This window comes from Sphaerodactylus townsendi, linkage group LG03 (assembly GCF_021028975.2).
Source record: "Sphaerodactylus townsendi isolate TG3544 linkage group LG03, MPM_Stown_v2.3, whole genome shotgun sequence".
In the NCBI taxonomy this organism is placed as follows: Eukaryota; Metazoa; Chordata; class Lepidosauria; order Squamata; family Sphaerodactylidae; genus Sphaerodactylus; species Sphaerodactylus townsendi.
Window position 1 is genome coordinate 177,773,358 of NC_059427.1, and position 26,925 is coordinate 177,800,282.

The 26,925-nt window shown below is 47.4% G+C and overlaps 2 protein-coding genes across 2 annotated transcripts in view; one reads left to right on the forward strand and one right to left on the reverse strand.

Moving 5' to 3' along the window:
* Positions 1 to 21,062, forward strand: part of LOC125428044 (prickle planar cell polarity protein 3-like) — a 64,937-nt gene extending 43,875 nt beyond the window's left edge. Inside the window, exons 7-11 of the mRNA XM_048487619.1 lie at positions 4,655 to 4,792; positions 14,711 to 14,914; positions 15,241 to 15,427; positions 17,695 to 18,201; positions 18,656 to 21,062. Coding sequence (XP_048343576.1) covers positions 4,655 to 4,792; positions 14,711 to 14,914; positions 15,241 to 15,427; positions 17,695 to 18,201; positions 18,656 to 19,302 — 1,683 coding nt within the window. The 3' untranslated portion in view covers positions 19,303 to 21,062. The remainder of the gene's footprint in view (positions 1 to 4,654; positions 4,793 to 14,710; positions 14,915 to 15,240; positions 15,428 to 17,694; positions 18,202 to 18,655) is intronic.
* Positions 21,063 to 22,041: 979 nt separating this feature from the next.
* The window catches only part of PLP2 (proteolipid protein 2), a 39,871-nt gene continuing 34,987 nt past the window's right edge, over positions 22,042 to 26,925 (reverse strand). Inside the window, exons 4-5 of the mRNA XM_048491226.1 lie at positions 24,860 to 24,953; positions 22,042 to 23,541 (exon numbers count right to left, since the gene is read on the reverse strand). Coding sequence (XP_048347183.1) covers positions 23,522 to 23,541; positions 24,860 to 24,953 — 114 coding nt within the window. The 3' untranslated portion in view covers positions 22,042 to 23,521. The remainder of the gene's footprint in view (positions 23,542 to 24,859; positions 24,954 to 26,925) is intronic.

Below are 26,925 nucleotides of genomic sequence, written 5' to 3' on the forward strand. Positions count from 1 at the left end.
CTAGGCGGGTGTCCCCTCCCTCCCTCACCGCTCCATGTGCGTCCCTCCCGAAGCTGCACGCTCGGTGGAAGAGGACGACCATCCCAGATAGAAGGAGTGTACCGTTCTTCGGTCGAGGTTCCACTGTATGTGCTCTCTAGAGAGGAGTTGCAAATAGATTGCTGACCCAAGAAAATGCTGCTAAACAAGTGCTCCTCAGGTAACGAATCCAGCCTTTCGTTTACATTGTTCTCACAAACTACACATGCACAGTTTCGGAGAGTAGCTGCATTAATCTGTGGTAGAAGAGCTAGGTTCCAGGAACACCGTAGAGACCAACAACCTTCTTGGGGCATGAGCCAAAGATCCCTTCATCAGATACAAGTAAGAGTGGACATTCCTGATCCTGAAGGCTGGGGGGTTTTGCAGAAAAGGAGTTGTTAGGTCTCGAACCTTAAGCCAATAAACGGACTCTGTGTTATTGACCCGCACCAAAGCTCGGCAAAGCCAGTTCTGGAAAATCTGATCTTTGCCACCCCCTTTACCCTCCCGTTTTCCCAAGGAGTTTGAAAGACAGAGTTTGCAGAGCCGGGGCACCCCGAGGTCAGTGACAGATAGTATTAGAGAGCCACATGGAAACAACGCCGTCTCTCATGAGACCAGTGTCAGGGAAAAGCCTAGTTATCTACAGAGCGTGTGAAGCCATAAAGTAAAGATCAAGGAATGAATGCCCCAGATGACAGAGGTAACATAAAGCAGGCTGGCTACATGTATCTTGTAGCAGCACTGATGTATAGTTGCAAGCAGTTCCATTGAGTTAGGAATGCATCTCAATCTCCTAGCTCAGTGGTTCTCAACCTTCCAAATGCCACGACCCTTTAATACAGTTCCTCATGTTGTGGTGACCCCCAACCTTAATATTTATCCATTTTACAGATGGAGAACACTGATGCAGAGAGTCTTAGGCGACCCCTGTGAAAGGGTTGTTTGACCCCCAAAGGGGTCCCGACCCCCAGGTTGAGAACCACTTACCTAGATAGCATCCCCCTGACAGCTTGATTAGAGGAGGGCAGAAATGCAGAGAGGCAGAATGTCAGTATTTGCAGTGAGCTTCTGCTTACGTTATTTACTTTGTTTATACCCTGCTGTTCACCCAGTGGGGACCCAAAGCTTTTGTTGTTTGCCTCTCTTCCGTTTTATCCTCACAGCAACCCTGTGAGGTAAGCCAGGCTGAAAGTGTGTTACTGGCCCAGGGTCGCTCAGAAAGTGTCTCCCTGATACCAATCCAACACGCTAGCCACTGGCTCTCATGTCACTCTTTTCCTCTGTTTTCGTGGTATTTAAGATGATGGTGGCCAGCTCGTTGTGGACTGACTTTGCTTGTGTGAATTGTCCTCTGAAGGTTACCTTCTCTCTCCTTGTAACCTGCTCTTTGCCCTGACTGCATAAGTGTGGTAGGGTGTGGTGATCTAGCCAGCAAATGGTCCTCCCTTTTGACAGAGGGCTGGTTTATGTGGATCCTCCCTCCCTCTCCATTTGAACTCTAGGTTTCTGTGATGCCCATACAGATGGGGTGGGGTGGGGGGGCTGAGATTCACACAGGCCTGGTAAAAACCGAAAGTTTCCACTGGCCATGACTCTCTGTGGCCATATAGTGGCACTGGCATTTCTAGAGAGGATTTTCGCAGTACTTTAAATTGGAAACTAGAACTGAAAACCGGTTCTGTATCAGTCTGGGAAGTGTCAGTGTGAATCACACTGGGATTGTTTCTCCTTTGAAACCAGTAGAGTAGGCCTGCTGCATAGGGTTACCAACTTCCAGGTGAGGTCTGGAGATCTCCCAGAATTACAAATGATCTTCACCCTATAGAGATCAGTTGCCCTGGTGGAAATTTCTGCTTTGGAGGGTGGAGTCTTTCTTTGAGGTCTCTCCGTCCCCAAACCCTGCCTTCTCTAGACTGTACTCCCCAAATCTCTAGAAATTTCCTACAGAACTTCTGTCTGGGGTTTTATTGTTGTTGTTATTAGACTTATTATACCGCCCACCCCAAAGGGCTCTGGGCAGTCTACAAAGGAATTAAAACATCATAAAATTACAATTAAAACATAATCAACCACAGCATGATTAAAAACCTGACAAATGGCGATTCAACATATAACCTCCTAACCCCACCCCCACCCCCCCAGGAGGGGATTGGGCACAGAGAGGACAATAGCCCATTACAGTGGCATGCAGGGGACAGCCTATTCAGCGGCCAGTCCCCCCAAAAGCCCGGCGGAACAACTCTGTTTTGCAGGCCCTGCGGAACTGCTCCAGGTCCTGCAGGGCCCTGATGGTCGGAGGCAGAGCGTTCCACCAGGCTGGAGCCAGGGCACTGAAAGCCCTGGCCCAGGTGGAGGCCAGTCGCATCATAGAGGGGCCACCAACAAATTTGCCTGTGCATAATGAAGAGGTCGAGAGGGGACCAGGCGTCCTGAGTGAGAAGAGGGGAGGATGGAGTAGTGGCCACGTTTGAGGTCACAGATACTTCCTCTTTGCAGGCCAGAGTTCTACATTCCTTTTGGGTTCTGTTCTGGAAACAAGCATAAGGAAAGTCAGAAAATGCCGAGAGAGGGGTGGGTCTGGAGTCGCTTCTCAGCAAGGAGGGATTGGAAGGGATTAGTGCTTTTGAGCTCTGTAAGAAAGCGGAGGATAAAGATCTCTGTCGGGATCCTGATTAGTGCTGAGAAACCAGCTGTGGGCGGTCATTTATCCTCCCTTATAATAAGAGGACTAGGAAGAGGCGCCAGATGAAATGACCAGGCAGCGAGTTCGCTCGTCTCACGCGGGGATGTGTGCGGAGCACTGGGCTAGCTAGGGGGACAGCTGCTGTGAACACCAACGGCAGGCTCCTGCTGCAGGGACGCCATGGGGGCAATCCCGAACAGGCAGGTGCAGCGTGAATAAAACTAAGTGGCTGTTGCGAGGGTGCACCTGGTCCTAGGGCAAACCATTACTTGGCTTGGCTGGAGCCCAAGGCTGAGCATCTGGGGAGTTCCTCCAGGTGAGGAAGGAGGGGAAGAAAGTAACGCAAGGGTGACAGAGGTCGGGCAAGGCCATGAGACAGCAATGTGGTGTGAGCTACTGGGAGTGGGAAGACATTTTAGCCAGAAGCACTGTGCAGCTCGGGGTGTTTTCATGGAACCTGCGGACTCACGTGCCCAAGCTCAGCCAATCAGGAATGGAGGGAGAAAGCCCAAGTCATTCTTCTTTTCACGAGCCCTGTCTGAGGACCCCCGTTCAAATCACATCAGGCGGCTGTTTCTAAACTGGTGGTTGAGCTAGGTTTCTGAAATGGGAGTGGGCAAACCCAGCTCGTCGGCAACAGAGAATGGAGGCCGACGTTCAAAGCCATTGAGGCCTTTTTCATTACCAAAAGCTCAGAGCGGCACCATAACGGGTCCACTCCTCACTTCTAGGCAGATTCCGCATTGGGGCAAAAACAGCTGTGTGAAAACGGTTTCACACCACTGTTTTTGGCCCGTGCGGAATCCGCCCTAGAGAGGAAATGAAGTAAAAGTCAAAGAAAGAAAGAAAGCTGAGAGGTGATGGTCGCCACCTTCAGGTTTTTGAAGGGCTCTCATGGAGAGGATGGAGGAGAACTGTTTTCCGGTGCTCCAGAAAGTCAGACCAGAGCCAACGGATTGAAATTGCATTCCTGACGAAACATGAGGAAGAACTTCCTGACAGCTAGAACAGTTCCTCAGTGGAACAGGCTTCCTTGGGAGGTGGCGGGACCTCCTCTCTTGGAGGCTTTTAAACAGAGGCTCGATGGCCGCCTGTCGGCAAGGCTGATCCTGTGAACTGAAGCAGATCATAAGAGGGAGGGCAGGAAGGGGCAAGTCAGCGCTTGGCTCTTCTTCTGCTGCTTCTTACATGCCCAGGGTAATAATGTTGATTGCCACTTTGGGGTCAGAAAGGAATTTTCCTCCAGAACAGATTGGCCAGGGATCCTGCGATTTTTTTTTTTGCTTCCTCTGGGCATAGAGCATAGGGGGAGAGGCTGTGCAGTCAGAGGTGGGATCCAGCAGGTTCTCACCAGTTCCCCGAGAGGGGGTTACTCATTGGGTCCGCTTTTCCGTTAGAAATTCCATTAGGTCCAAAAATCATCAAGTCCTGTTGTTTCCTATGTGGCTGGTTAGCGAAGGTAGAAAACGGGATAATTCTCCCTGTGGGGCTGTTTTAAAAACATGTTTTAGAAATAGGGTAAAGTTCCTTGTTGAAGGAAAGTATCCTTCTTTTGATTTCTAGAAACAAAATTAAGTATTTGAAAGTATTAAGTATTTGACAGGCAGTCAATTAGAGGAGAAGTAGTTGTTTCTGTTGGCAGTAGACGATAGGACTTGCTATAATGAGTTTAAATTATGGACAGAAAGATACCAGCTGGAAATTAGGAACTTTTTTTTTACAGTAAGAGTTTTTACAGTAACAGAGAAATTATTAAAGCCCCGCCCCTGGAATGTCCGGCCACGCCCTCACCACGCCACGCCCACCCCCATTGGCGCTACACCACTGTTTGAATCCCACCACCATGGAAACCTGTTACTAAAATTTTTGGATCCCACCGCACACAGTGGGACTCTAGATGAGGTCCCTTCCAGCTCTCTGATTCTATGAGTCCTTTTCTCTCTCCAGGCTCAGTACTGCAGCTCGCTAGAGGAAGAAGAGGCAAAGGAGCTGAAGTTGTTTTCTCAGCAACGGAAGCGCGAGAACCTTGGCCGTGGAACGGTCCGGCTTTTCCCCGTTACCATCACCGGAGCCATTTGTGAGCAGGTACAGGACTTCGTTTTCTCTCGTGGTGTCCCAAAACAGGCCGAGAAGAGTTTGCAATTCTTGAGGAGCCAAACAATGAGGGAGAGCCTCTCTAGACGTTTGGCACAGGCTCTTCTTGGTGGTTTGCGGTACAGGGGGGAAGGGTGACTGGGATGGAAGAAACAGCAGGAAGAAGAACGTGCTGTTGAGTTGAAACTGACTCGTAGTGATCCCATTCATGTTGTGTTTCAGCAAAGGGTGGTCTGTTATTCCCTTCCTCTCCATAGGTGCTCTCCCATCCAAGGGCTAACCCTGCTTAGTTTTGAAGCTAAGGTCAGGCTAAGCTGGGGTATTCAAGAAGCCACAAAAAGATGCTTAATTCTTCCTACCATTACCCGCCTCTTCCTTTGTTCCCCTCCAGAGTAATTGTTCCTCATTTTGGTTCCCAGATTATTATTATTATTATTGTAGATTTCACAGCTGCCAGATCTTTAGCTGGTTGTTGGCCTTCATTACAATTCGAGCCTCACCCAGAGGCCTAGGAAGTTGTAATGTATCGGCATAATATTCGTGCGGATCCCAGCAGGGCTGCCTTCTGAATTTGACCAATGTTAATTTTGTCAATTCGAAGATGTTTCAAGTGCTACCCTAGTGTTTTCGGGACGGCGCACAGCGTGCCAATTACCACTGGGATGACCTCAGCTGGTTTGTACCATAGACGCTGAAGCTCGATTTTCAAATCGTGGTATCTAGTGACCTTCTCATGTTTCTTTTTCAATGACCCTGCTGTCCCCGGGGACTGCTATGTCGATGATGCTCATTTTCTTGTCCTCGATCACGGTGATTTCTGGTGTATTGTGTTTCAACACTTTGTCCGTTTGGAGGAGGAGGAGGAGGAGGAGGATGATGATGATGATGATTATTATTAATTGGATTTAGTATACCACCCAACCCCCAAAGGACTCTGAGTGGTGTACAATAAAACAACAATGAACAAAATGATATATAACATAATACAAACAATATAAATCAAAATAAAACGTTAAAATCCTTTAAAATCAGTAGCAGCATCGCAACCCACAATAAAACCCATATTATGGGAGGTGTCCGGGCCCCAACTCCCCTGCTCTCAAACTCCCAGGAGGGGACCAGCGAATTGATGAAGATGGTATACACAAATGGTATACCCACAGATAATTCCCACTGGGAATCGCTAGTCAGACACTCTGTCCACTATTCCACATAGCCTCTCAAAAAGACCCCAAATCACAGTTCTTCCCGTCCTTTGGAGGGGGAGGGGGTTGGCTTGTGCTGCAGAGCATCTAGGACATGTCTTCTAGCCCTTTTCGTGTGTACATCAATGCTATTCTGTCTTTAACAGAACAGCAACCTCTTTTTTTTAATTACCAGATGTGTTTTGCCATGGCTTGGCAGGGGTTAGGTACACAGAAGAAAAACAGCAGCTAAGAGGAAGGGCTACAGACCTTTTGTCATCCCCATTTCTCTCTTCCCCTTTTCAGATGTTTGGCAGAGACCTAGATCTGTCTCCAAAGACAGGTCATCTTTTCCAGAGTTCTAGTTTGGCTTTTACAGTAATTGTATTCTTGGGTGGCCAACCTAATTCTAGGTTGTGGAGCTCCCTGTGACTCATCAGAGCAGGGGTACCCAATCTTTTTGAGCGGTGGGAATATTTGGAAGTCTGACATGGCACAGTGAGCACCGCAACAAAATGGTTGCTGCAGGAAGTGAAGCCAACCACAAAAGAAGAGACCCACAGCTTAACTTCAGTGACACAGTGTGAAGCCTTGTGTTGTGATGGTGGCTGCTGCTGTACAGCCTTGCTGAGCAAAGGAATACACTTGGTGGGTGACAAAATACATGTTGGAGAGGCCTGCCTCTTTAACATTAAGAACCTGGAGTAGAAGAAGGATGTTGCTATCTACTGAGGTCCATAATAGGATTCGACTTGGTTCCAATTCATATCCCTACCGAGGGGAACTTACTGTCAAAGATCTCTTTTGAAGGTGGGTGCATGTCATGTGGTAATGTATGCAGACATCATTCATTGCACAAGGTCTTCCAGTTTACAGAATTGCCTGCATTGCTGCACTCGTGTGAGAAGTAGCTGTAGAGAAACTTTATGGATGTGGGGCTTGTGCAAGTTATTCTGTGTCCTCTGTGTAGAACCAGAAGATCAGCTCATGGGATTCTCAAGAACGTCTCCAGAAATACCAAAATGCTATTTACCACTCTTCGTTTGAATATGAGGCCACAAATCTAAGCATATAGTAAAGCCTATTGAAATAAGCAGGATTTACTTCTTTTAAAAACTATCAACTTTATTAATGTACACTTTAAAAATGCAGTGTCACCTTTTACGCTTTCACTTTAGCAGATGTTCCGCCCTAAATGCAAAGACTTCACAAAAAAACGGATTAATCTCTTTTCTATTTCATCTCTTACTATCACCATACTAATAGGATATAATAATGTCTTATTTCTAGTACAATTGGGTCTACACACTACTGTCTCATGCATAAAGCATTTAATTAGGTAGCCAATAATTGGTTTCCAGGTGTTAAGATATCTATCGGAGTCTTGTCCTTTTATTCTGTTAATTTGTCCATTTCTTCTAAAGCGATCAGTTTCAGTCCATGGTAGTTTTGATCCTTTCCATTTCTGAGCAAATCTGTTTACAAGCAAGATCCCAGGAGAGTAAAATGAACGGTCAGCAATTTCTGTTAGTGACCTGGAGCACCTGGAAAGGAATATCTGATCTCAGAGCTGCTTGGGGCTTCTAAGTGGGGAAGCTACAGCTGATTCAGTGGTTGTTAAATGAGAGTTGTGATCTGTTGGCAATGATGAGGTTTTCCCAGGTGTTACCAGGAAACTCCCTTACCTGCTATCTCAGGTCATTGTCAGGTCATTTTTTATGGCCTGGAGGCAGTGGTGGGATTCAGCAGGTTTGTAAACAACCTGTTGTTAAATTATTTGAATGCCACCACTGCATGGAGGGAAACTGTGGTTATAGGAATGATCTAGAGCAAGAGTCCCCAGCGTGGTGCCCAAAGAGAGTATGGTGCCCACCAACACCTTGGAGCAGCAGTGGCGTAGGAGGTTAAGAGCTCGTGTATCTAATCTGGAGGAACCGAGTTTGATTCCCATCTCTGCCGCCTGAGCTGTGGAGGCTTATCTGGGGAATTCAGATTAGCCTGTGCACTCCCACACACGCCAGCTGGGTGACCTTGGGCTAGTCACAGCTTCTCGGAGCTCTCTCAGCCCCACCTACCTCACAGGGTGTTTGTTGTGAGGGGGGAAGGGCAAGGAGATTGTAAGCCCCTTTGAGGAGAGAAAGGGGGGATATAAATCCAACCTCCTCCTCCTCCTCCTCCTCCTCCTCCTCCTCCTTCTTCTTCTTCTTCTTCTTCTTCACCTGGTTTAAGAAAGCAGGTGGGGCCAGATGGGAGTTTTGCCCAGTAAGGTTTTTGATTGACCGTTGGATATTTGATTGGCTGTGCAGATATTTAAAAACATTGACTTTGGCTGCAGCTGCCATCACAGTACAAGAACTATAGAATCATGATTCTTCAACCCTAGAGCTTGAAAAGACCACCAGGGTCGTCTAGCCCAACCCACTGCCATGCAGGCATACACAATCAAAGTAATGGATTCAAAGTACAGGAAAAGAGGTTTCACCTAAACTCCTGACTCATGGCCATCCAGTATCTGTTTAAAAATCTCTAAAGAAAGAGACTCCACCACACTCTGAGGCACTCTGAGGCAATCCACTGTTGAAGTGCCCTTGCCATCAGGAAGTTCTTCCTAATGTTTAGGTGAAATCTCTTTTCCTGTACTTTGAATCCGTTACCCGTTGTCCTAGTCTCTGGAGCAGCAGAAAACAAACTTGCTCCGTGACATCCCCTCAAATATTTAAATGTGGCTACACATCATCCCTTAACCGTCTGCTCTCTGGACTAGACATACCTAAGTCTCCCCTCATAGGACATTGATTCCAGACCTTTTCCCCTTTTGGTTACCCTCCTCTGGACCCATTCCAGCTTGTCAATATCCTTCTTGAATTGTGGTGCGCAGAACTGGGTACGGTATTCCAGGTGAGGTTTGACCAATGCAGAATAGAGTGGTACTATTACATTCCTTGATCTAGACACTATACTCCCAGTGGCGAAGCTGCAAGGGGGAAGGGGTGCATCGGGCGCACGCCTGGGGGGTGCAGAAAATTGCCCCAGGCCCCTCCCCCTTTTCCTTGCCCCCCATGGTGCCCCCCTTCCCACACTTACCTTAGTTCCTTTTTCTTGAACTTTTTCAGGCTGCAAAAGCCCTGTTTGCAGTAAAAACGGCCTGAGGAACTTGAGGCTCACAAGGTCTCCTGGGAAGTATAGTTCCCATCAGGCCGTTTTTACTGTGAACAGGCCTTTTGCAGCCTGAAAAAGTTCTAGAAAAAGGAAAGGAACTAAGGTAAGGGGGGAAGGGGGGCGCCGCTGTGGGGGAAGGGGGGGCAAAAATATAGAATGCACACCGGGCGCAGTTTGGCCCAGCTACGCCTCTGTATACTCCTGTTGATGCTGTCCAGAATTTTTGTCATTGAATCTTCATTGTGTAACTTTAGGTAAGCTGTGGCAGTCATTTTGTGGTGGCGCTCATCACGCTGTGTCAGGATTCCAAAGGTGCCCACAGGCTCAAAAAGGTTGGGGATCTCTGAGCTGGAGAGACCTCTGAGTCCTGGTTGGCCACTGTGTGAAACAGGATGCTGGACTACATGGACCGTTGGTCTGATCCAGCAGGGGGTTTTTGTGTATGTTTTTATGGAAGTGGTTTAATAAATTAAGCATTCCCCAATACACAAAATAGGAGCGACATGGGAACCGGGAGTGGGTTGGCCATGATTTACATCATCTGGAGTGATTTTTTTGATTTCTGAATCCACACTGAGAAGCAGATAGTTGGGAAAGGTTAGGATTGGGAGCTGGGAGTGATAATACTTGAGGGAAGCTGTCCCTCAGTGTGTGTGTGTGTCTCTGGTTCAGAGCACCCTCAACCCCAGCACTGTAGGACGGTTCTAATCAAGGCAGCACCAACACACCTGAGTGAATTAAGAGTCAGAACATGATCTGGCAATGAGCTGGATGCTCTAGGTGGGCGGGACTGCCAGGGCAGGTTATGATGGAGCAACAGCGACACCTTCAGCTCAGAGAAGACATGGCATTATTTACTTATTTAAATAAAATAAATACTTATGTATTTATGTATTTATTTATTTATTGCTGTCAAGTCCTATCATAGTGACTCGATCGGATCTTCAGCACGAGAGATGTTCAGAAGTGGTTCTCCACTTCCAGCCTCTGCAGAGCAATTCTGGATTTCCTCGGTGATCTCCCATCCAAGAACTAACCAGGGTCAAGCCTGCTTAGTTTCTGAGATCTGATGAAATTGGGCTAGTTACATCATCCAGGTCAGGGCAGACATGCAGAGGTGATTTGCCGTTGCCTGCCTCTGCGTAGCGACCCTGATATTCCTCCCATCCAAATACTAGCCAGGGCCAAGCTGGCTTACACATCACTTTTGAGATCTGACGAGATCCAGCTAGCTCAGGGCATCCACCTTTCCAGATGATTAGGGATTGGGGGGGAAAACCCTTCTGTTACTTATAGTTATCTATTTAAAATGGAGAAATTGCATTTCTAGTGAAATGGCTTAAATGAAGCAAGTTAAGAAATATTTTAAAAGTAGTAATAGTGGTTATCTGCAGGACCAGAAAATGGCCAGAAAAACCAACCTGTTTGTAACCTGTCTAAATCTGAGTAGGGTGATGATGGCTGATAGTCTTCTTGGGGCATTCCGTAACTGTGGTGCCATTCCTTGGAAGGCTCTTGGAAGCCCTTCACGGGACGAAGACCTGGAGCAAAGCCATTGCCAAAGACTCTGGAATCTGTCATGTTTCACATGGAAGAAGGATGCTAGTTTGGGCTTTGTGAGTAATAGTGACCCTTAAAAAACTTTATTTAACAAAACAAAATGAGGAGAAAAAAGACAAGAAGGGGGGGGGGAAACCCTTGAAACCCAATAACTAATTTTGAAAGGGTGGAAATTGGAAGCCCACATAGAGTAGAAATAAGAATATAACAGTGGTAGCAGATCTACATATAAGCTCCTGTAAAAGGTTTCCAAATGTCTAATGTAATAAAAAAAAAAAAAAAAAAAAAAAAAAAAAAAAAAAAAAAAAAAAAAAAAAAAAAAAAAAAAAAAAAAAAGAAAAAAAAAAAGAAAAAAACAAAAAAACAAAAAAACAAAGAAACAAACAAAAAAAAAAAAAAAAAAAAAAAAAAAGAAAAAAAAAAAAAAAAAAAAAAAAAAAGAAAAAAAAAATTGTACCCTATATGCAATGTCATCTATATGTCATGCATTCAAATACTGATAAAGCTGTAAGGTCCTCAGTCCTTTGATTTACCCAAGGTTGGCATTTTAAACAATTATACCCCACCTTTCCACTTGGCTCCAGGCAGCCCAAGTGTTTAGTTGTTAGCATTGTAACGTAGGACACCTCCTTTAACTGTATGCTTATGCACGACCAGTCATTCAGCTTTTGGGGGAAGAAGTTCTTACTCATTTCAATTCCATATTAGAATGTTAACAGATGTTTGACAACACTTGTGTACTTTTAAACAATTTGCTGGCTCTTGGAGGCTAACCTCTTGGGGTCAATGAAAACACCCGCTCTGCAGTCCTACTCCAGCTAACAGACTCTTCATCGATGTAAATTTGTGAGCAGAGCACACGCCGGTGCAGCACACCTGTGGATTTCCCTTATTTGCAGGCATGCATAGAGTTGCTACCCAAGATATTTAAGAGCTCCTGCAAAGAGGGAGAAAATTTGCTAGCCAAGATTTTTAAGAGGGATAAAATCTTTGGAACTGGGAATCTGACAACACTAACGGAGGAAAGTCAGGCTTCTCGCAAGAAACATCATGAACGCCCACGACATTTTATTTGAAGTGTGAGATTTAAAAAACCCGAAGAACAATACGGAGGAAAGAACAGATGCAGTGAGACAGTTTAGTCGAATGAGAAATGGGCACGCTCAATCAGGCTATCAGTTCAAGAAGAACTTGGGCTAATGGTTGAATTGCTTGAATGTTTGCACTGTACAATCTTTTTTAAAGAAACTGCACATCCCCCTACCCAGAACTGCATGTTTCAGGTCAGAGTGCACTTTGAAAGAACCCGAACCCTGGAATAGTGCTTCCTTCCTTGGCATCAACTCAGTGCTCATAGGGTGCATGATAACCTGTCTTCATGTAGTCGTGGAAGTAGCCATAGCTTTGCTGCCAAGGATAGCCATGTTCCTTTTTGAATGCTGCAGGGCAGGTGTGCCCCCTGCTGCTTCGTTCAGGGATTGCAGCACAGCCTGAAAAGACCTGGCGAGGAACAACTTGAAGGATGTCGCCATAGTTTTGGCTTTTCCATGCTAAGCAAGAGGGGAAGGTACACACCAAAGTGAAAATGAAGAAAACTTGTACCAACAGGCTACAATAATGGCTTCAAAAAATTAGTTCTCCCACTGGAGTAGCAATTTACTTTTAAGTAACCAAAATAATTTTATAATTTTACAAACAGTAACCAAATGTTTTGGAAAAATTGTTTACATTCTCCCATTGGAGTAATATATATAAACATAAGTTAGAACGGCACGGCAATGTAATCTAAATATAAATATAACAGCTAGCCAGATTCTAGATAATTAACCAACTGGCCTCGTTAAACTTCACGGCTGTTCTGAAAAGAAACAAAAAAAAGACTTGTTACAAAGAATTACAATTTACTTGTGAAACTGCTTTCCAAAACATAAAAATACTTACAATTGTTACTGGTTGAATGCTATAATTACAACTGTTTACTTATTTTTTTGTAGATTGTAACCATTATTGTATTTTGAACAACCCTGACCTGCCTTTGTAAGTATTTTTATGTTTTGGAAATCAGTTTCACCTGTAAATTGTAATTCTTTGTAACAAGTCTTTATTTTGTTTCTTTTCAGAACAGCCGTGAAGTTTAATGAGATTTTGGTTACTTAAAAGTAAATTGCTACTCCAGTGGGAGAACTAATTTTGTGAAGTCATTATTGTAGCCTGTTGGTACAAGTTTTCTTCATTTTCGCCATAGTTTCGGCTGACATGTTCCAGACAATTCAGTCAGGAGTCCTCAATCTTTCTGAGCCCGTGGGCACTTCTGGGATTCTGACCCAGAGTGGTGGGCACAACTACAAAATAGCTGCCAAAGGATGTGACCCTGGTTAGTGCCTGGACCAAGGAAGCCCAGTGTTGCCGCGCAGAGGCAGGCAGTGGCAAAACACCTCTTTGTATCTCTGCCCTGATCTGGAGGGTCCAGGCTAGCCCAGTCGCATCAGATCCTGGAAACTTACAACCCAAGCAAGCGCCTGCCTGGGGCAGCCAGGGGTGGTCCCTCCCTGCCGCCTCCAAAGAACTTTTTGGAGGTGTGGGAGGTAAAATACAAAAACCGTCTCCCTGCCACCGAAAAGCCCTCCATTGGGCTCAATTGGCTGAAGGCCATGCCCCGGGCGCAGCATCCCAGGAGCTGAGGTGGAAGCCAACTAAGGTTGGCTTCACTGTGGGCCGAGCCTCTGGGACACCCCACCACGCCGGCAGAGCCGGTGGGGATCCAAGTGCACTGGCATAGTGCTCCGTGCTGCCTCTGGCCGTTGTGGAGGGCTGTGGTGGCTGCCCACTGGCAAATTTGCCCCTTTGCTGGGGTGAGTGCCCCGGGGAGGGCAAATCCACTGGCATAGGGCCCTGCCTCCTCCACAACTCCCTTCGTCCCCTACCCTGGATTGGACTGCCAGCAGTCAGCCCTGGTTGGTGGGATAGGAAACCACCAAGAAAGTCCCTGGTTGCTAAACAGAGGCAGGCAGGCAGGGGCAAAGGGTCTGGTCTGGGTGGCCCAGGCTGGCCTGACCTTGCCAGATTTTGGAAGCTAAGCAAAGCCAGCCCCAGTCAGTACAGGGTTGGGAGACCACCAGAGTGGCAGAGGCAGGTGAGGGCAAACCACCTTTGCCTTGAAAACCCTATAAGGGATGGTCATAAGTCAACTGCGACTTGACAGCACTTTCTACCACCAATCCAATGAAGACAAAGAAGAGTTGGATTTATATTCCCCTTTCTCTCCTGTAGGAGACTCAAAGGGGCTGACAATCTCCTTGCCCTTCCCCCCTCACAACAAACACCCTGTGAGGTAGGTGGGGCTGAGAGAGCTCAGAAGAACTGTGACTAGCCCAAGGTCACCCACCCAGCTGGTGTGTGTTGGAGTGTACAGGCTAATTTGAAGCCTTCACAGCTCAAGCGGCAGAGCGGGGAATCAAACCCGGTTCCTCCAGATTAGAGTGCACCTGCTCTTAACCACTACGCCACTGCTGCTCCTGCTCAATGAGAGAGGTCAGAGATGACAGCTGAGAAAAGGTCACCCCTGGAGTAGGGATCTGAGCCAATCCTGATCCAGGCGTCTCGTTACCTCATCTGTGTTTGTTTGGAAAGGGGAAAAACCCACAGTTTTTGTGGGATCGAATGAACAAGCATGTTGCAGTGTGAATAAGACCAGGGTGTTCTTTGCAGCAGATTAAGAGGGGCTGAGAACCTCCCTACAGATCGTGGTCTGAGTACAGGGGAAACGTTTGGCCCTCCCTGACAGAACAGCAACTTTGAGGAAAGCTGCCCAGCTCTTCTGCAAGAAATGTGGCTTGATGGCACCAAAGATGGTTGAACTGCTTTGACGGGAAACAGTAATCCTGGCCTACTTTGCAGGGTTGTTGTGCTCCAGCATTGTGTGACCAGGAGAATATTAGCATTGTGTTTAAAGCATTTAGCCAGAGCACCGGGCAAGCCCTAAGCGTTGGCTTTCTTTCCTTGGCAGTGCGGGAAGCAGATATGCGGCGGGGACATTGCCGTCTTTGCCAGCCGAGCAGGGCACGGGGCCTGCTGGCACCCACAGTGCTTCGTTTGCACCACCTGCCGGGAACTCCTTATCGACCTCATCTACTTCTACCAGGAGGGCAAGATCTATTGTGGGCGTCACCACGCCGAGCGCCTCAAGCCCCGTTGTGAGGCCTGCGATGAGGTAAGGGGTCGTGCCAGGGGACGCGGGACTGTTTTCCACGAGGACTTGCGGCAGGGGAGGGGAAATCTCATTTTTCCTGCTGGCCCTCTTATTCTGTCTCCTCCCCACCCCGCCCCACCTGTGGCAATCTTCCCTTCCCCAGTCCTGCCGGTCGCTCCCCTCCAACCCTTCCCACCCACCCACCCACCCACCCACCGTCCGTCCGTCCGTCCATCTGTCCTCCCCTCCCTCCCTCCCTCCCTGAAGCTTTGCAGCCATGTCTTCCAATCCCCTCCCCTTGGCTAGCCTTTAATTTTAAAAATAACTCTTTTTTTTTAATTTGCCAGATCATCTTTGCAGACGAGTGCACAGAGGCCGAGGGACGCCACTGGCACATGCGCCACTTCTGCTGTTTCGAATGCGAGGAGGCGCTGGGTGGGCAGCGGTACATCATGCGCCAGAACCGCCCCTATTGCTGCCGCTGCTACGAGAGCCTCTATGCAGAGTATTGTGACGCCTGTGGGGAGCACATAGGTACGAAAGCCCCGTGTCTGGGCCAGGGAACCGAGTGTGGGAAGGTCAAGAGGCAGGTGGTCTTGCAGAAACTCAGTTGCTCTTGGGCAGAGGCCTTGGCTCAACGGTAGGGCCTCCGCTTTGCAGACGGAAGGTCCCAGGTTCAATCCCTGGCATCTCCCATTAAACAAGGGCCAGGCATTTGGTGATGTGAAAGGACCCTGAAGAGCAGCTGTCAGTCAGAATAGGCAGAATTGACCTGGCTGGTCCGAAGATCCGATTCAGCAGAAGCCAACTTTGTGTGCTCTGAGAACATTTGCTAATTGGGCCGTGATGAAACTAAGGAGTTAAATGCCAGCGAGGGAGGCTGTTCGTTGACCATGACAATAAATACAGTGACGGCACGTCTGTTGATGGCCTCCCAATAACCAGATTCAGGGCTGCAGAAATCAGGTTTATTGCATCAGAGGTTGGTTCACTCCAACTAAGGTTTTTGCTAAATCTGACATTCACCTGCAAAGCAGCAGTCTGTGTCCCCAGCTAAGCACCCCCTCCCCTGATGATCATCAAGGTCAGAACTCTGATAAGGAGCAAGTGTTGTCTGCCAGTCTTTAAACAAAGCACAAGCAAGGAAGTCTTTGGTGCCACGGTCTTCTGGGCTCCCCTGGGTGGCCATGGCAAGACAACAGGAGGGCGTTGGGCGACTCAGTGCTGGTAAGCCGCTTGGCGCTTTCAGTAAGGAAGAGCAGGATGTCATGAAGGTCTCCCCTACTCTGAAGGAGGTGCCAAGGTGTGTGCCTGGCCAGAAGATTTGCCCTGTGATCTGGAAGCCTCCCAGAGTGGCTGCACTGCGGTAAGGAAAAAGCCCCTGGGATGTGTTTAGCAGCAACTTTCTCCAGGGCAGTAACTTCTGGCAATGAGGGACAAAGCTTGTTGCATGATGGGAAGACCCCCAAGGCTCAGGGGTGGACTTCTGTGCATCCATTTTCAGGTCAGCGGAGGGCTTTGCTTTACAAATAGAGTACCAGGCGAAAAGCTCCCTAAATGGCTCTCCCTTCTCAGAGTGGGGTTGCCAATCTCCAGGTTGGTACAAGGAAACACTTCGCTCTCACTCCTTGGCTCACCGTAATAGAATACTGCATATTTCAAAGTCCGTTCAAGATTACTGTCCAACGAAATCTTCTTCTTACCTATCACAATTTAATATATATTCCAAAAATCAAATGTATCTTCCATCAACTGGTTTCCAAACACAAATTTCAAAGTAAATTTCAATACTTATTGTTCACATAAGACCATCTAGGTTCAAAAAAATAACAGCACACTGATGTAATCGGTCATATAATCCAGTAGCTAGTGGTGGTGAACTTATGGCGCTCCAGATGTTCATGGACTACAATTCCCATCAGCCTCTGCCAGTATGGCCAATTGGCCATGCTGGCGGGGCTGATGGGAATTGTAGTCCATGAACATCAGAAGTGCCATAGGGTTCGCCACCATGGCACTATGCTAATTGGCTACCAGTTGAAGCATAATCTCAAAGATTCTTCATTGACCCGTGGAATATGTACATTTCCATATAGCTCTGTCAAATCTCATTCTGGGAGCCGAGGAGTGCAAAGTGTTTCTTTGCATTTACTTTTGTTGGACTGACCTCCCTATCCTTTTGAAATCTGGTGGAACCTCCAGCACATCTGGACATCCCATGGCATCACAAGCGCTCTCCAGATGTCACAGATCAGCTCTCCTGGAGGAAATTGCTGCTTTGGAGCGTGGACTTTGTGGCATCCGCTGAGGTCACTTCCCAAACACTGGTTTTCCCAGGGTCCATCCCCAAATCACCAGGAATTTTCTTAGTACAGAGTTGGGAACTGTCTCTCAGAGCCTGGGACAAGCTAAAACTGTATTTGCGGTTATTCAGACTTATTGTGCAGCCTGAATCATTTGACAGCACAAATGTATGTTTTCCCGCATTCTGTTTTGGAATGTTATTTCACATCTGATTCAGGTTTCCAGGAATTTAATTTTTTTTAAAATCACTTTGCATTTGGGAGGAAAGGGAGACGATAGAGGGGATTGATTTAGGAAAGGGGGCTTGGCTGTACATTTCTCCACCAATCTGAGTGGGTGCTAATCCTTAATAGTAGGTTAAGGCCCATCACCAGAACATGATTCTGATGCCAGGATTCAACCCTTCAAAAAGATAGCTTCTCAGACAAAAAGAACACGATTTCGGAGGATTTCCCAGGCATGTTCCTTTGTGTTCCCCCCCTCGCCCCCCCCCACAGGCATTGACCAGGGTCAGATGACCTACGAGGGCCAACACTGGCACGCCACCAACGCCTGTTTCAGCTGCTCCCGCTGCCACCAGCCCCTGCTGGGGAAACCATTCCTGCCCAAGCAGGGCCAGATCTTCTGCTCCCGTGCCTGCAGCTTGGGCGAAGACCCCAACGGCTCGGACTCCTGCGACTCGGCCTTCCAGAGCGCCCGCTCACAGGATTCTCGTCGGGTCAGCTGGCAGCAGCGGCGGGTCCAGGCCCAGCGCCTCCCACCCTCTCATGTAGCTCGTTCTGTTTCGTTTGGAGGACAGCCGACACCGTCTCACTCCACCCCCAAAATCCGAAGGAGCTGGAGCGGTTTGCCTGGGGAGGAGATGCCCAGGGGGTCAGGGGAGCTCTCGGATCCAGATAGCAACGGTTCAGGCTGCAGCCAAAGTGGCAAGGAGCCTGTGAAGTGCACCTCCCGTGGAACTTCCACCTGCCCGCCACCTGCAAATCAACAGGAGCAAGGCACAGGTGAAGTAGAGAGGAGTATGGTGGTGAATTGGGGAGAAAATCCACACAGAAGTGGGATGGTGGTTGCAAAACCATGGGGGTGACTGAGGAATTCTTTTTGGTTTGGGATCTAGGCCTCCCTCGAACCCTAACCTTTCTGAGCCTGCAGGCATAGCATGGTGGGCACTGTCACAAAATGGCTGCTGCAGGAGGTGGAGCTTGACTTCAGTCACGCAGTGGAGATCCTGTTCAGTGGTGGGAGCTGCAGCCAAAGTAATGCCTTTTTAAAAAATATCTGTAGAGCCAACCAGAATCTCCGGTTGTCAATCAGACGTCTTGCTGGACAAAAGCCCCACTAGCCTTGGCCATTTTCTGAAAACGTTTGGCGTGTGCCAGAAAATATGTCAGACTCCCTGGTAACTCAAGGGCGCTCCACTGGGGACTTCTGCTCTAACACTTTTTTTCCCTCCCACAGGTACTGAGCTCCGGCCTCGTTTCCAGCGTGCCTCTCCTTTGCGCCATTCCATGCCAGAGTTGGGGATTCCTTCTTCCAAAATCCCAGATTGGAGCTGTAGTTCAGCTTCCAAACTTGAAGCATCTGGCCGGTCGCGACGCAGTGAGGGGAGTGAGCTAGGGATGGAGAGTTTTGCCCGGGCAGGAGTCCCGCGGGTTAGCTTCCGGGAACCTCTCATCTCTGGAGAGCCAAGCCCTTCTTGTCCTGAGCAGCCTACCTTGAACCCCCAGTTGCTTCAGCATGGAGGGGCCGGGCAGCGGCACCCCTGTTCCACTTCCGACAACTCACTTAATCTGGGGGGGCAGGGATGGAGATCAAGAAAGGGGGCGGGGCAGGGCAGGGGAGGCAGCCTTTCCTATTCAACTTCTGAAGGTGCTTCTACTTGGCACCACCGCTACCCACCCCGGGGGTGGGACTTCAGCTCCTCTGACTCTTCTGACTCCTCCTCAGATGAGGAAGGCTACTTTTTAGGGGAGCCTATACCCCTGCCTCCACACTTACGAGGTGGGGCTAGCCCCACAGAGACCACAGCACCCATTGAATCTCTGCAGAAACAGCGGCGCCGGAGTCTACGAGTTGTCCGGGACAAGAACTGTGTTGTGGCATAAACATTCTGTCTTCCAGACTTTGGCCATGATTCTCCCACTGTGAACTTGGGACTTCTGGCCTATTGAACCGTTAAGTGTTGACCATTCTGTGGGGGTGGGGGCTGCTGAGATTGAGCCCAGTGTTGGTTACTTGCTTCTTCCATTCTGACCTCTTAGCTTTGATGTGTGACCTTGCCAGGTGTCCTCAGAGAGCGACCTCTTCATGATAACCACTGAAAAATTTCTGACCTTTCCTCAGGGACACATAAGCGCTGGCATTTTTCACCATGACCCTTGATCTTTAGACTGCATCCTTCCCTGAAAAATACTGAGCTCCCTTCTGTGGTGGACTTTTGTGTTGATTTTTCCATTGTGGCCTTTTGACCTTTCTACTGTGACCTTTGAACACTGATTAATCCTTTCCTCTTGAACCTTGGACAGGGGTCTCCAGCCATTTTGAGCCTGTAGACACCTTTGGAATTCTGATACCGTGTGGTGGGTGCAACCACAAAATGGCTGCCACAGTTGCTGGGGCCAACCACAAAATGGCTGCCACAGTTGCTGGGGCCAACCACAAAATGGCTGCCACAGCTTGCCTTCAGACACTCAGCGAAGAACCCCACCAGGTGCTGCCATTGCAGTGTTATAAAAACCAATTAAATCTCCAGTAGCCAGTCAAACACCTTGCTGGCTAAAAGCCCCACCTGGCGCTACCCACTTTCTAAAAGAACTTGGCGGGCACCAGGTAAGGCATAATCAGGCAGCATGGCACCCGCAGGCATCACGCCAGGGCTCCCTGCTTCAGAGTGATGGATCCTTTTTTTTAACTTATGCACTGTGTGCCCTATGAACTTCTTACCTGGGAACCCTTGAACTTTGGTCGTGACCTATCCACTGTGACCTCTGAACTTCTGACATGTCTCCCAGAGGACCTTTTTGATCCTCAGTCTTTCAAGTTGCCATTATTAATGTTTAGACTGTTGACAAGATTGCACCTTTTCAAGCTTTTGGGGTGCTTTTTTCTCTATAGACAAGGTGTTTGGCTGTGTTTTAATATATATATATATATATGTGCGTGTGTGTGTGTGTGTGTGCATGGAATGGGGTGGGGTAAAACTCCTGTTCTTCGCTAGAACAGCTCCCCACCAAATTGAGTACAGGCACAAAGTGCCTTTTATGAGGTAGAGCCTACAACAGAGTATCCTCCCAATTCAACTGGAATTCCCTCCTGTCACCTGAATTCCCAAACTTGTGCATTGCTCATGTTTGCATTTTTTTTAAAAAATGTAAAATTTGTTTTTCTAATTAAGGTTTTAATTTAAGCAAAATTTAAATTAAAAAAATTATGAAAATGCTTTGGGTTTCAGAGAATTGTGATAAGATACTGGGCATGAGCGAGCAGAGGGGGTGGGGAAATGTGAAAATACTGTGCTTCGTATGTTTGGGATAAGGACAGGAAAGCAAAGTAACTCCCATCTCAAAAGGGGTGGCGCTGTACAAAGATGATGATTTTTTTTAGCATTCGTACCTTATACTGTCCCAAAAACCTAACCCAAGCTCAGTTGATTAAATCTGCCTATGTTTGCATGTGATTTCTGAAGGAAATAAAAACATGTTTTCTGCTGTTTTAAAGGACATACATTCATGTCCTGGCAGTTACCATCATAAAACAAGAATTTCCTTCCTCTCTGACAGAGAATGGGAGTAAAACCCTCTCCTGAACTGTGGCTGGCTTCCACCTGTTTCTGTGAGTTCTTGCATTAAAATAATTACACATTTTTTAAAAATCTATTTCTTCAATTTTTTTGTGGGTGCTTTTATACAAGTTTATAATGGCTTAATCAGCTTAAGGCTGCAAAATTTAGTCAGACTGAGCATCACCTGCATAATCAATTCACTGGGACCCCCCCCTCCCCACGTTCCATCACAACATGCCCTGGCCAAAAGCTGAGGTGCGAAACTAAGGTAAGTGTATTCATGTGTTAGTTATCTCGGTCTTTTTCACCAATGCACATTCCTTTACACGTGAGGGTGGTTTGCAAATCTGACATTGCTCTTGTACTTGTGGCCCTATGGACTAGAAACTTGCCTTAAAAAAACAACAACAGTGAAAGGCAAGATTCATGAGACTACCCTCTTGGGGGCAAGCCCAGAAATACAAGTGATTGCCTCACCAGCTGCCTGAGAAACATGGGGAGGGAAGTGAGGGAATGCAAGATGGACTCTGCAGCATTGTTACCCCACGGAGGCCACTCCCCAGGTTCTACCCAAAAATATCCAGAAGTTTCCCAACGTGGAACTGGCACCATCCCCTACCCACCATTCCCCACCAGCGGCCAGGGAAAACTTGACAGCCCTGTGGGGAATCCTTGTTTAGAGGAACAAGAAGAGGCCGTGGTGAAGAAGAGTAGTAGTAGTTTGGATTTATACCCCACCTTTCCCTCCTATAAAGAGGCTCATGGCGGCTTACAAACTCATTTCCCCTTCCTCCTCCTACAGCAGACACCTTGTGAGGTAGGTGGGCCTGAGAGAGTTCTAGGTCACCCAGCAGGCTTCTTGTGTAGGGGCAAGGAAACAACGTCCATCGCTCACGAGGAGTGGCGAATCAAACCCAGTTCTCCAGATTAGAGGCCACACTGTGAAAGGCGTGATGGAGACTCCCGTGTACACGTCTCAATCTATCGACAGCTAGATACTTGATCATTCTTTTACAAAACCAGCTGGCTCAGACATCCAACGTGAAGACTGCACCAACATGTGTTTTGTTTGCAAATTCAGTTTATTCCATTTTGTCGATAAAGCACACACAGACTGAAGTGAATGGCAGAAAAAAAAGCAATACACAGCTAGGCAGCGGCGTGCCCGTTTGGGATACTGGACGCAACTTTCCTCCCCCATTTCTTCTGGACCCAATCCAGACGGGTGGGAGAAGGCCCAGTGGGAAGTAATGGTCCTGTGACCTCCTTCTCCTTAGAAGAACACAACCAATATCCAAGCCCCCTCTCCAATAATGAAGTATAAAATAATAAATCAGAAGTCTGCACCGGTAACCCAAACTCCTTTCTAAGAACAGTATTGTGAGACCTGTATACATTTGCATAGTTACGCATCATTGTGAAAAAAGCTTACTTTTGTGGTATAAAATACTCCCTTTTTATTGATTTTGGTGAAGGGGAAGAAACCTCTCTTCAGCGCAAGGAATCCCTGCCTCCTGACTATCTTCTTGAAGAAACCCTCTGACCTTTGAAAATTTGCCAGATGTTTTTGAGCATCTGGGCAAGCACCTTTTGGGCTGACCTGAAATCACAAGTTTCAGGCCGTCCTGCCTATGACCTGGTACTCCATCCAGTAGGAAAGGTATGAGGGGAAAAAAACCATCCCTCTTAAAAAGTATCAACAGGATGTAGAAAAAAAGGGCTATGGGGGAAATTTTTGCCCCTCAAAAATGTTTAAAAGTAGGTTTATAAAAAACCTGACTCCTTAGCTCAATGATCTCTCACACGGAGGCTTTAAAACGATCCAGGGCTAGATATGAAACACAGTCACCCAGCAGCCACTGATCCCCTGCACAGATTTAGACATAATTGCTTCCTGCCCCCATTTCAAATGGGGGAAACTGAGGCACATCAAAAGGGAAAGCAGTTCATAGCCAGCAGCAGGAAGGTGACCCACCAGTCACCATCATCCACCAGCTTCATCTCCTAGAACTGGGGGAAGAACCAGGGGTCCCATTTCCCCACCCACATCTTCCAGAAGCATAAAGGCCCTCCTACCATTTTAAGGCTCACACCAAGTTTTTGCAACCAAAATAATCTTTTTTTCCTTTATATCATCACAGAGGCGTCTTCAGTTCTTAGCATTCTAGTGGGGACGGAAGCCGGAAAACATTTGAGAAGAGGACTTCTGAACCTCAGCCAATGTGGAGAGGCGGCACTTCCTAGACGTAGACATTAACTGGGATTATTCTCTAACCTCCTCTCCTCTCCATAACTGTGGGGCAACCGTTCTTCCCCTAAATGTCTTCCGTTCCCCCATTAGGACAGAGCTGGAAGGGAGAAACTGCAGCTGAAGTTGGGGGAGGCAAAGAGCTGGTTTAAAAATTCTCTTTTACAAGGATTGAAAGGCCTCTGGACAGAGACAGGGATGCTCGGAATTTAGACGCTGGGGCAACTTCCCTCCTGAAGCTGCAGCAGGTGAGAGGAGAAGAGTCCAATGTGGAGCTTCACCGGTGGAGACGACTTCAGATCCCCCCTGTAGGTTCTGTAAGAAGCAGACGGACCAAAAGGAAATGCTGAGAAAGGGCATTCCAGCTGCTTTCCAAACAGAGAGAGATTAACACACTACTATGAAACCCAGGGTAGCCCAATCTTGTCAGATCTCGGAAGCAAAGCAGGGTTGGTATTTGAATGGTAGGCCACTGAGGAGTATGAGGGTCACTACGCTGAGGCAGGCAAATGGCAAACCACCTCAGGTTGATTCTTGCTCTGACTTGGATGGCCCAGGCTAGCCCAATCTCAACAGATCTCAAAAAGCTAAGCAGCATTTTAGCCCTGGGTAGCATTCACACAGGGGACCACCAGGGATTACCAAAGTTGCTACCCAAAGGCAGGTAATGGAGAATGACGTCTGGACATCTCTTGCCTTGAAAACCCTATAGGACAGTGGTGGTGAACCTTTGGCACTCCAGATGTTATGGACTACAATTCCCATCAGCCCCTTCCAGCATGGCCAATTGGCTATAGGATCATGCTAAATCAGCCGTGACTGGACAGCAAAAAGAAACCTGAGAGTCAAAGCCTAACCCAGTTAGTAGGTGAAATCATGCTTCCCCACAACCTCTAAGGAACGTGTCACCCCGTTGGCTCCAAAAGGTTCTTCCTGCCAACATATAGCCCACCAGGGACAGGAAACAGCCTAGCTCCAAGCTTCCAGCCCTCCCCAATCTCTTTCCTTCACCTCCAATGCTCTGCCAGCCAACCTGTTCTGGATCTTCTTCCCGCCTGGGAGGAGCCAGGGGTCAGCAGAAGAGCATCTGCTTGGCATGCAGAAGCTCCCAGGTTCAATCCCTGTCATCTCCAGTTAAAAACTTCAGGGAGCGGGTGATGTGAAAGACCCTGGAAAGCGACTGCCAGCCTCAGCAGACAATACAGTCCTTGGTGGCCCAGTGGTCTGACTAGGTATAAGGCCTATGTTTGTATGCCCACATTTATTTTGAGCTCCCCTTTCCCCCACTGAGCGTCCTTGTCTGAACAAAAGATTCACCAGTATCTGACTGCAACAGAAAGCATCTCCCACCTTTTACACCTCAAGCAAGTTTCTCTGCAACCAAACCAACACTTCTCGCCAGCCAGAAGTGCTGCCATTTGTCAACGTTCTATTGGCAACCTAGACCCATCCCTCACAACAGAACAATTGTGACATCAGAGCATCCCAGCCAATGGAGCAGTTGCAGAATGGCAGGTCAAGCATTTGTAAATACAATCTCCACCTCCTGAGGTCACAGTGAGACTGAATCAGCCAGGGCTGATGAACAGCCATGCAGGAAGACTCTCCATCTCCTTCCACAGTGAAAACGTACCAGGGTTGGGGACTGCCGAATGCTGCTTTCTCAGCTGGGGTACAATGGTGTAGGCATCGTAGCCCATAACAATTCCCGTCAGCAACCCAAACACCTGTTGGAAAGGAATGCAAAAATCAGCTTGAAGACCCATCAACTTAATTATATGTTGCAAGCAAACTCTTACAATGGTGATCAAAACTCCAACGTGGTGCCCACCGACACCTTCCCCGGTACCCGCCAAGTGAGTAGGGCTAGAAGAGGGTTTTGCCCAACACGGCTTCTGATTGACTGAGCAGGTGAAAAGGCATCTTTTGAAACAGAGCATCAGCCGGAAATGAAGACTCACCACTGACACTATTCAAAATTTTCTCCTTGACATTTTGTGGATGGCTCCGTCTACTGCAACAACCATTTCATAATGGGGCTCGATTTCCAAGGTGCTTGTACTCTCAAAAAAGTTGGGGACCCCTGCCCTATTTGGTTTGGGATCAGCATTTAGCTGATTTTAAATGTTAGATATTTGCTTGTTGGACACCGCTCTAAGCCCCTTGGGGGAGGGTGGTGTACAAATTTAATAAAGAAATTAAATAAATAAACAAACATATCTGAAGGTTCCTTATGAAGCTGCCCAAGAACTACAGTCATCCTTCCGAGATTAGGAGGATTCCAACCCCGGAGTGGGCTTTCTCGGTCATGGCAGCAAAGCTTTACACCTCTCTCCAAGGAGATGTGTTTATCCCCTCCTGTTCCTGTCTTGTGCCAGTGCATGAAGACTTTTATTTTGACTGGCATTCCCTCAATGTTTCCTTCTTCCTGTGTGGTACAGCGGTTCAGAGCAGATGGACTCTAATTTAGAAAACTGGGTTTGATTCCTCGCTCCTCCACATGACTGTTCTTTGGTGAACCAGTTTTGTTTCTCCACTCCTACATGCCCGCTGGGTGACCTTGGGCTAGCCATAGTTCGTTCAGAACTCTCTCAGCCCCAGCTACACCTCACTAGGTGTCTGTTGTGGGGAAAGGAAGGGGGAAAGAGTCTGTAAGTCCCTTTGAATCTCCTTACAGAAAAGAAAGGAGGGGGATAAATCCAAACGCCTCCTTTTCTTCCCAACCAAATATTTTTTTAAATGTTTCGTACGTCGTTATAATTATTTTAATGATGTGTGCTTGGGGAGGGGGTCGATTTTAAGGGCTTCACAGTGTGATTTTATCATTATGTTTTAAATTGTTAACCACCTTGTTGACCCTTGTAAAGGAAGGAAGTCAGAATACAAACTTTGTAAATAGATAATAAAAGTAAATAATCCTAGTAAAAAGGGGGATTTGGCAGTCGCTTGGCAAAAAATATAGCTATTTGTTCTACAGCAGTCAGGTTACATTTTCTAAAAGCAGCGACAATCTAATTTTAATTACCCATAAAATTGTTAGACACTTTCCTTCTTTTACCTTAATGGAAAATCCTTTGTTAAGCAAATGTAGAAAAAAAAACACCCCACTAAGTTATATTTTAAAGATAACGTAACATTCCTCAGCACAGAAATGAATTATTAAAAATGTAAGCAATGTTCTCTATATAGATGTCAAATTCATTCATTGATATTTGTATGTTGTAACGTTATAAAACCTTTTTACAGAAGAAAAAGGGACAGGGCCTACATAGCCAGGCCTGGGACAGCCTCAATTACCAGCCTACCCAGTCCCCTAAAAATGATGTCAATAACAAACTGGTCTGACGACCCCCCACCCCCCCCCCATCACTGTGGAGGGCCAGCATTAAGAAGTTCTGGTGTGTGGGTATGGGGTGTGTGTGTCTATAATTCAGCTCCCACCACTGGCCTTCAGAAGGCAAAGTGCAAAAGAGCACAGGCAGGCACTCCAGGAAATGAATGTAAGGCGGGTTTCATTCAGTTATGGTAGCTGCACCTGAGAAGCAAACATGGCCTCTGATCTGCCTTCAGGCATCCTGAAAACAGACAAGCAGAATGGAAGCCGGGCTTTATGCTGAAGTCCAGATGCTGTCTCATAGTGTTAAGAATTAAGCGCCCTCAGGGAAGACCCACTGATCTGCTTCCTGTACATGCTACCGC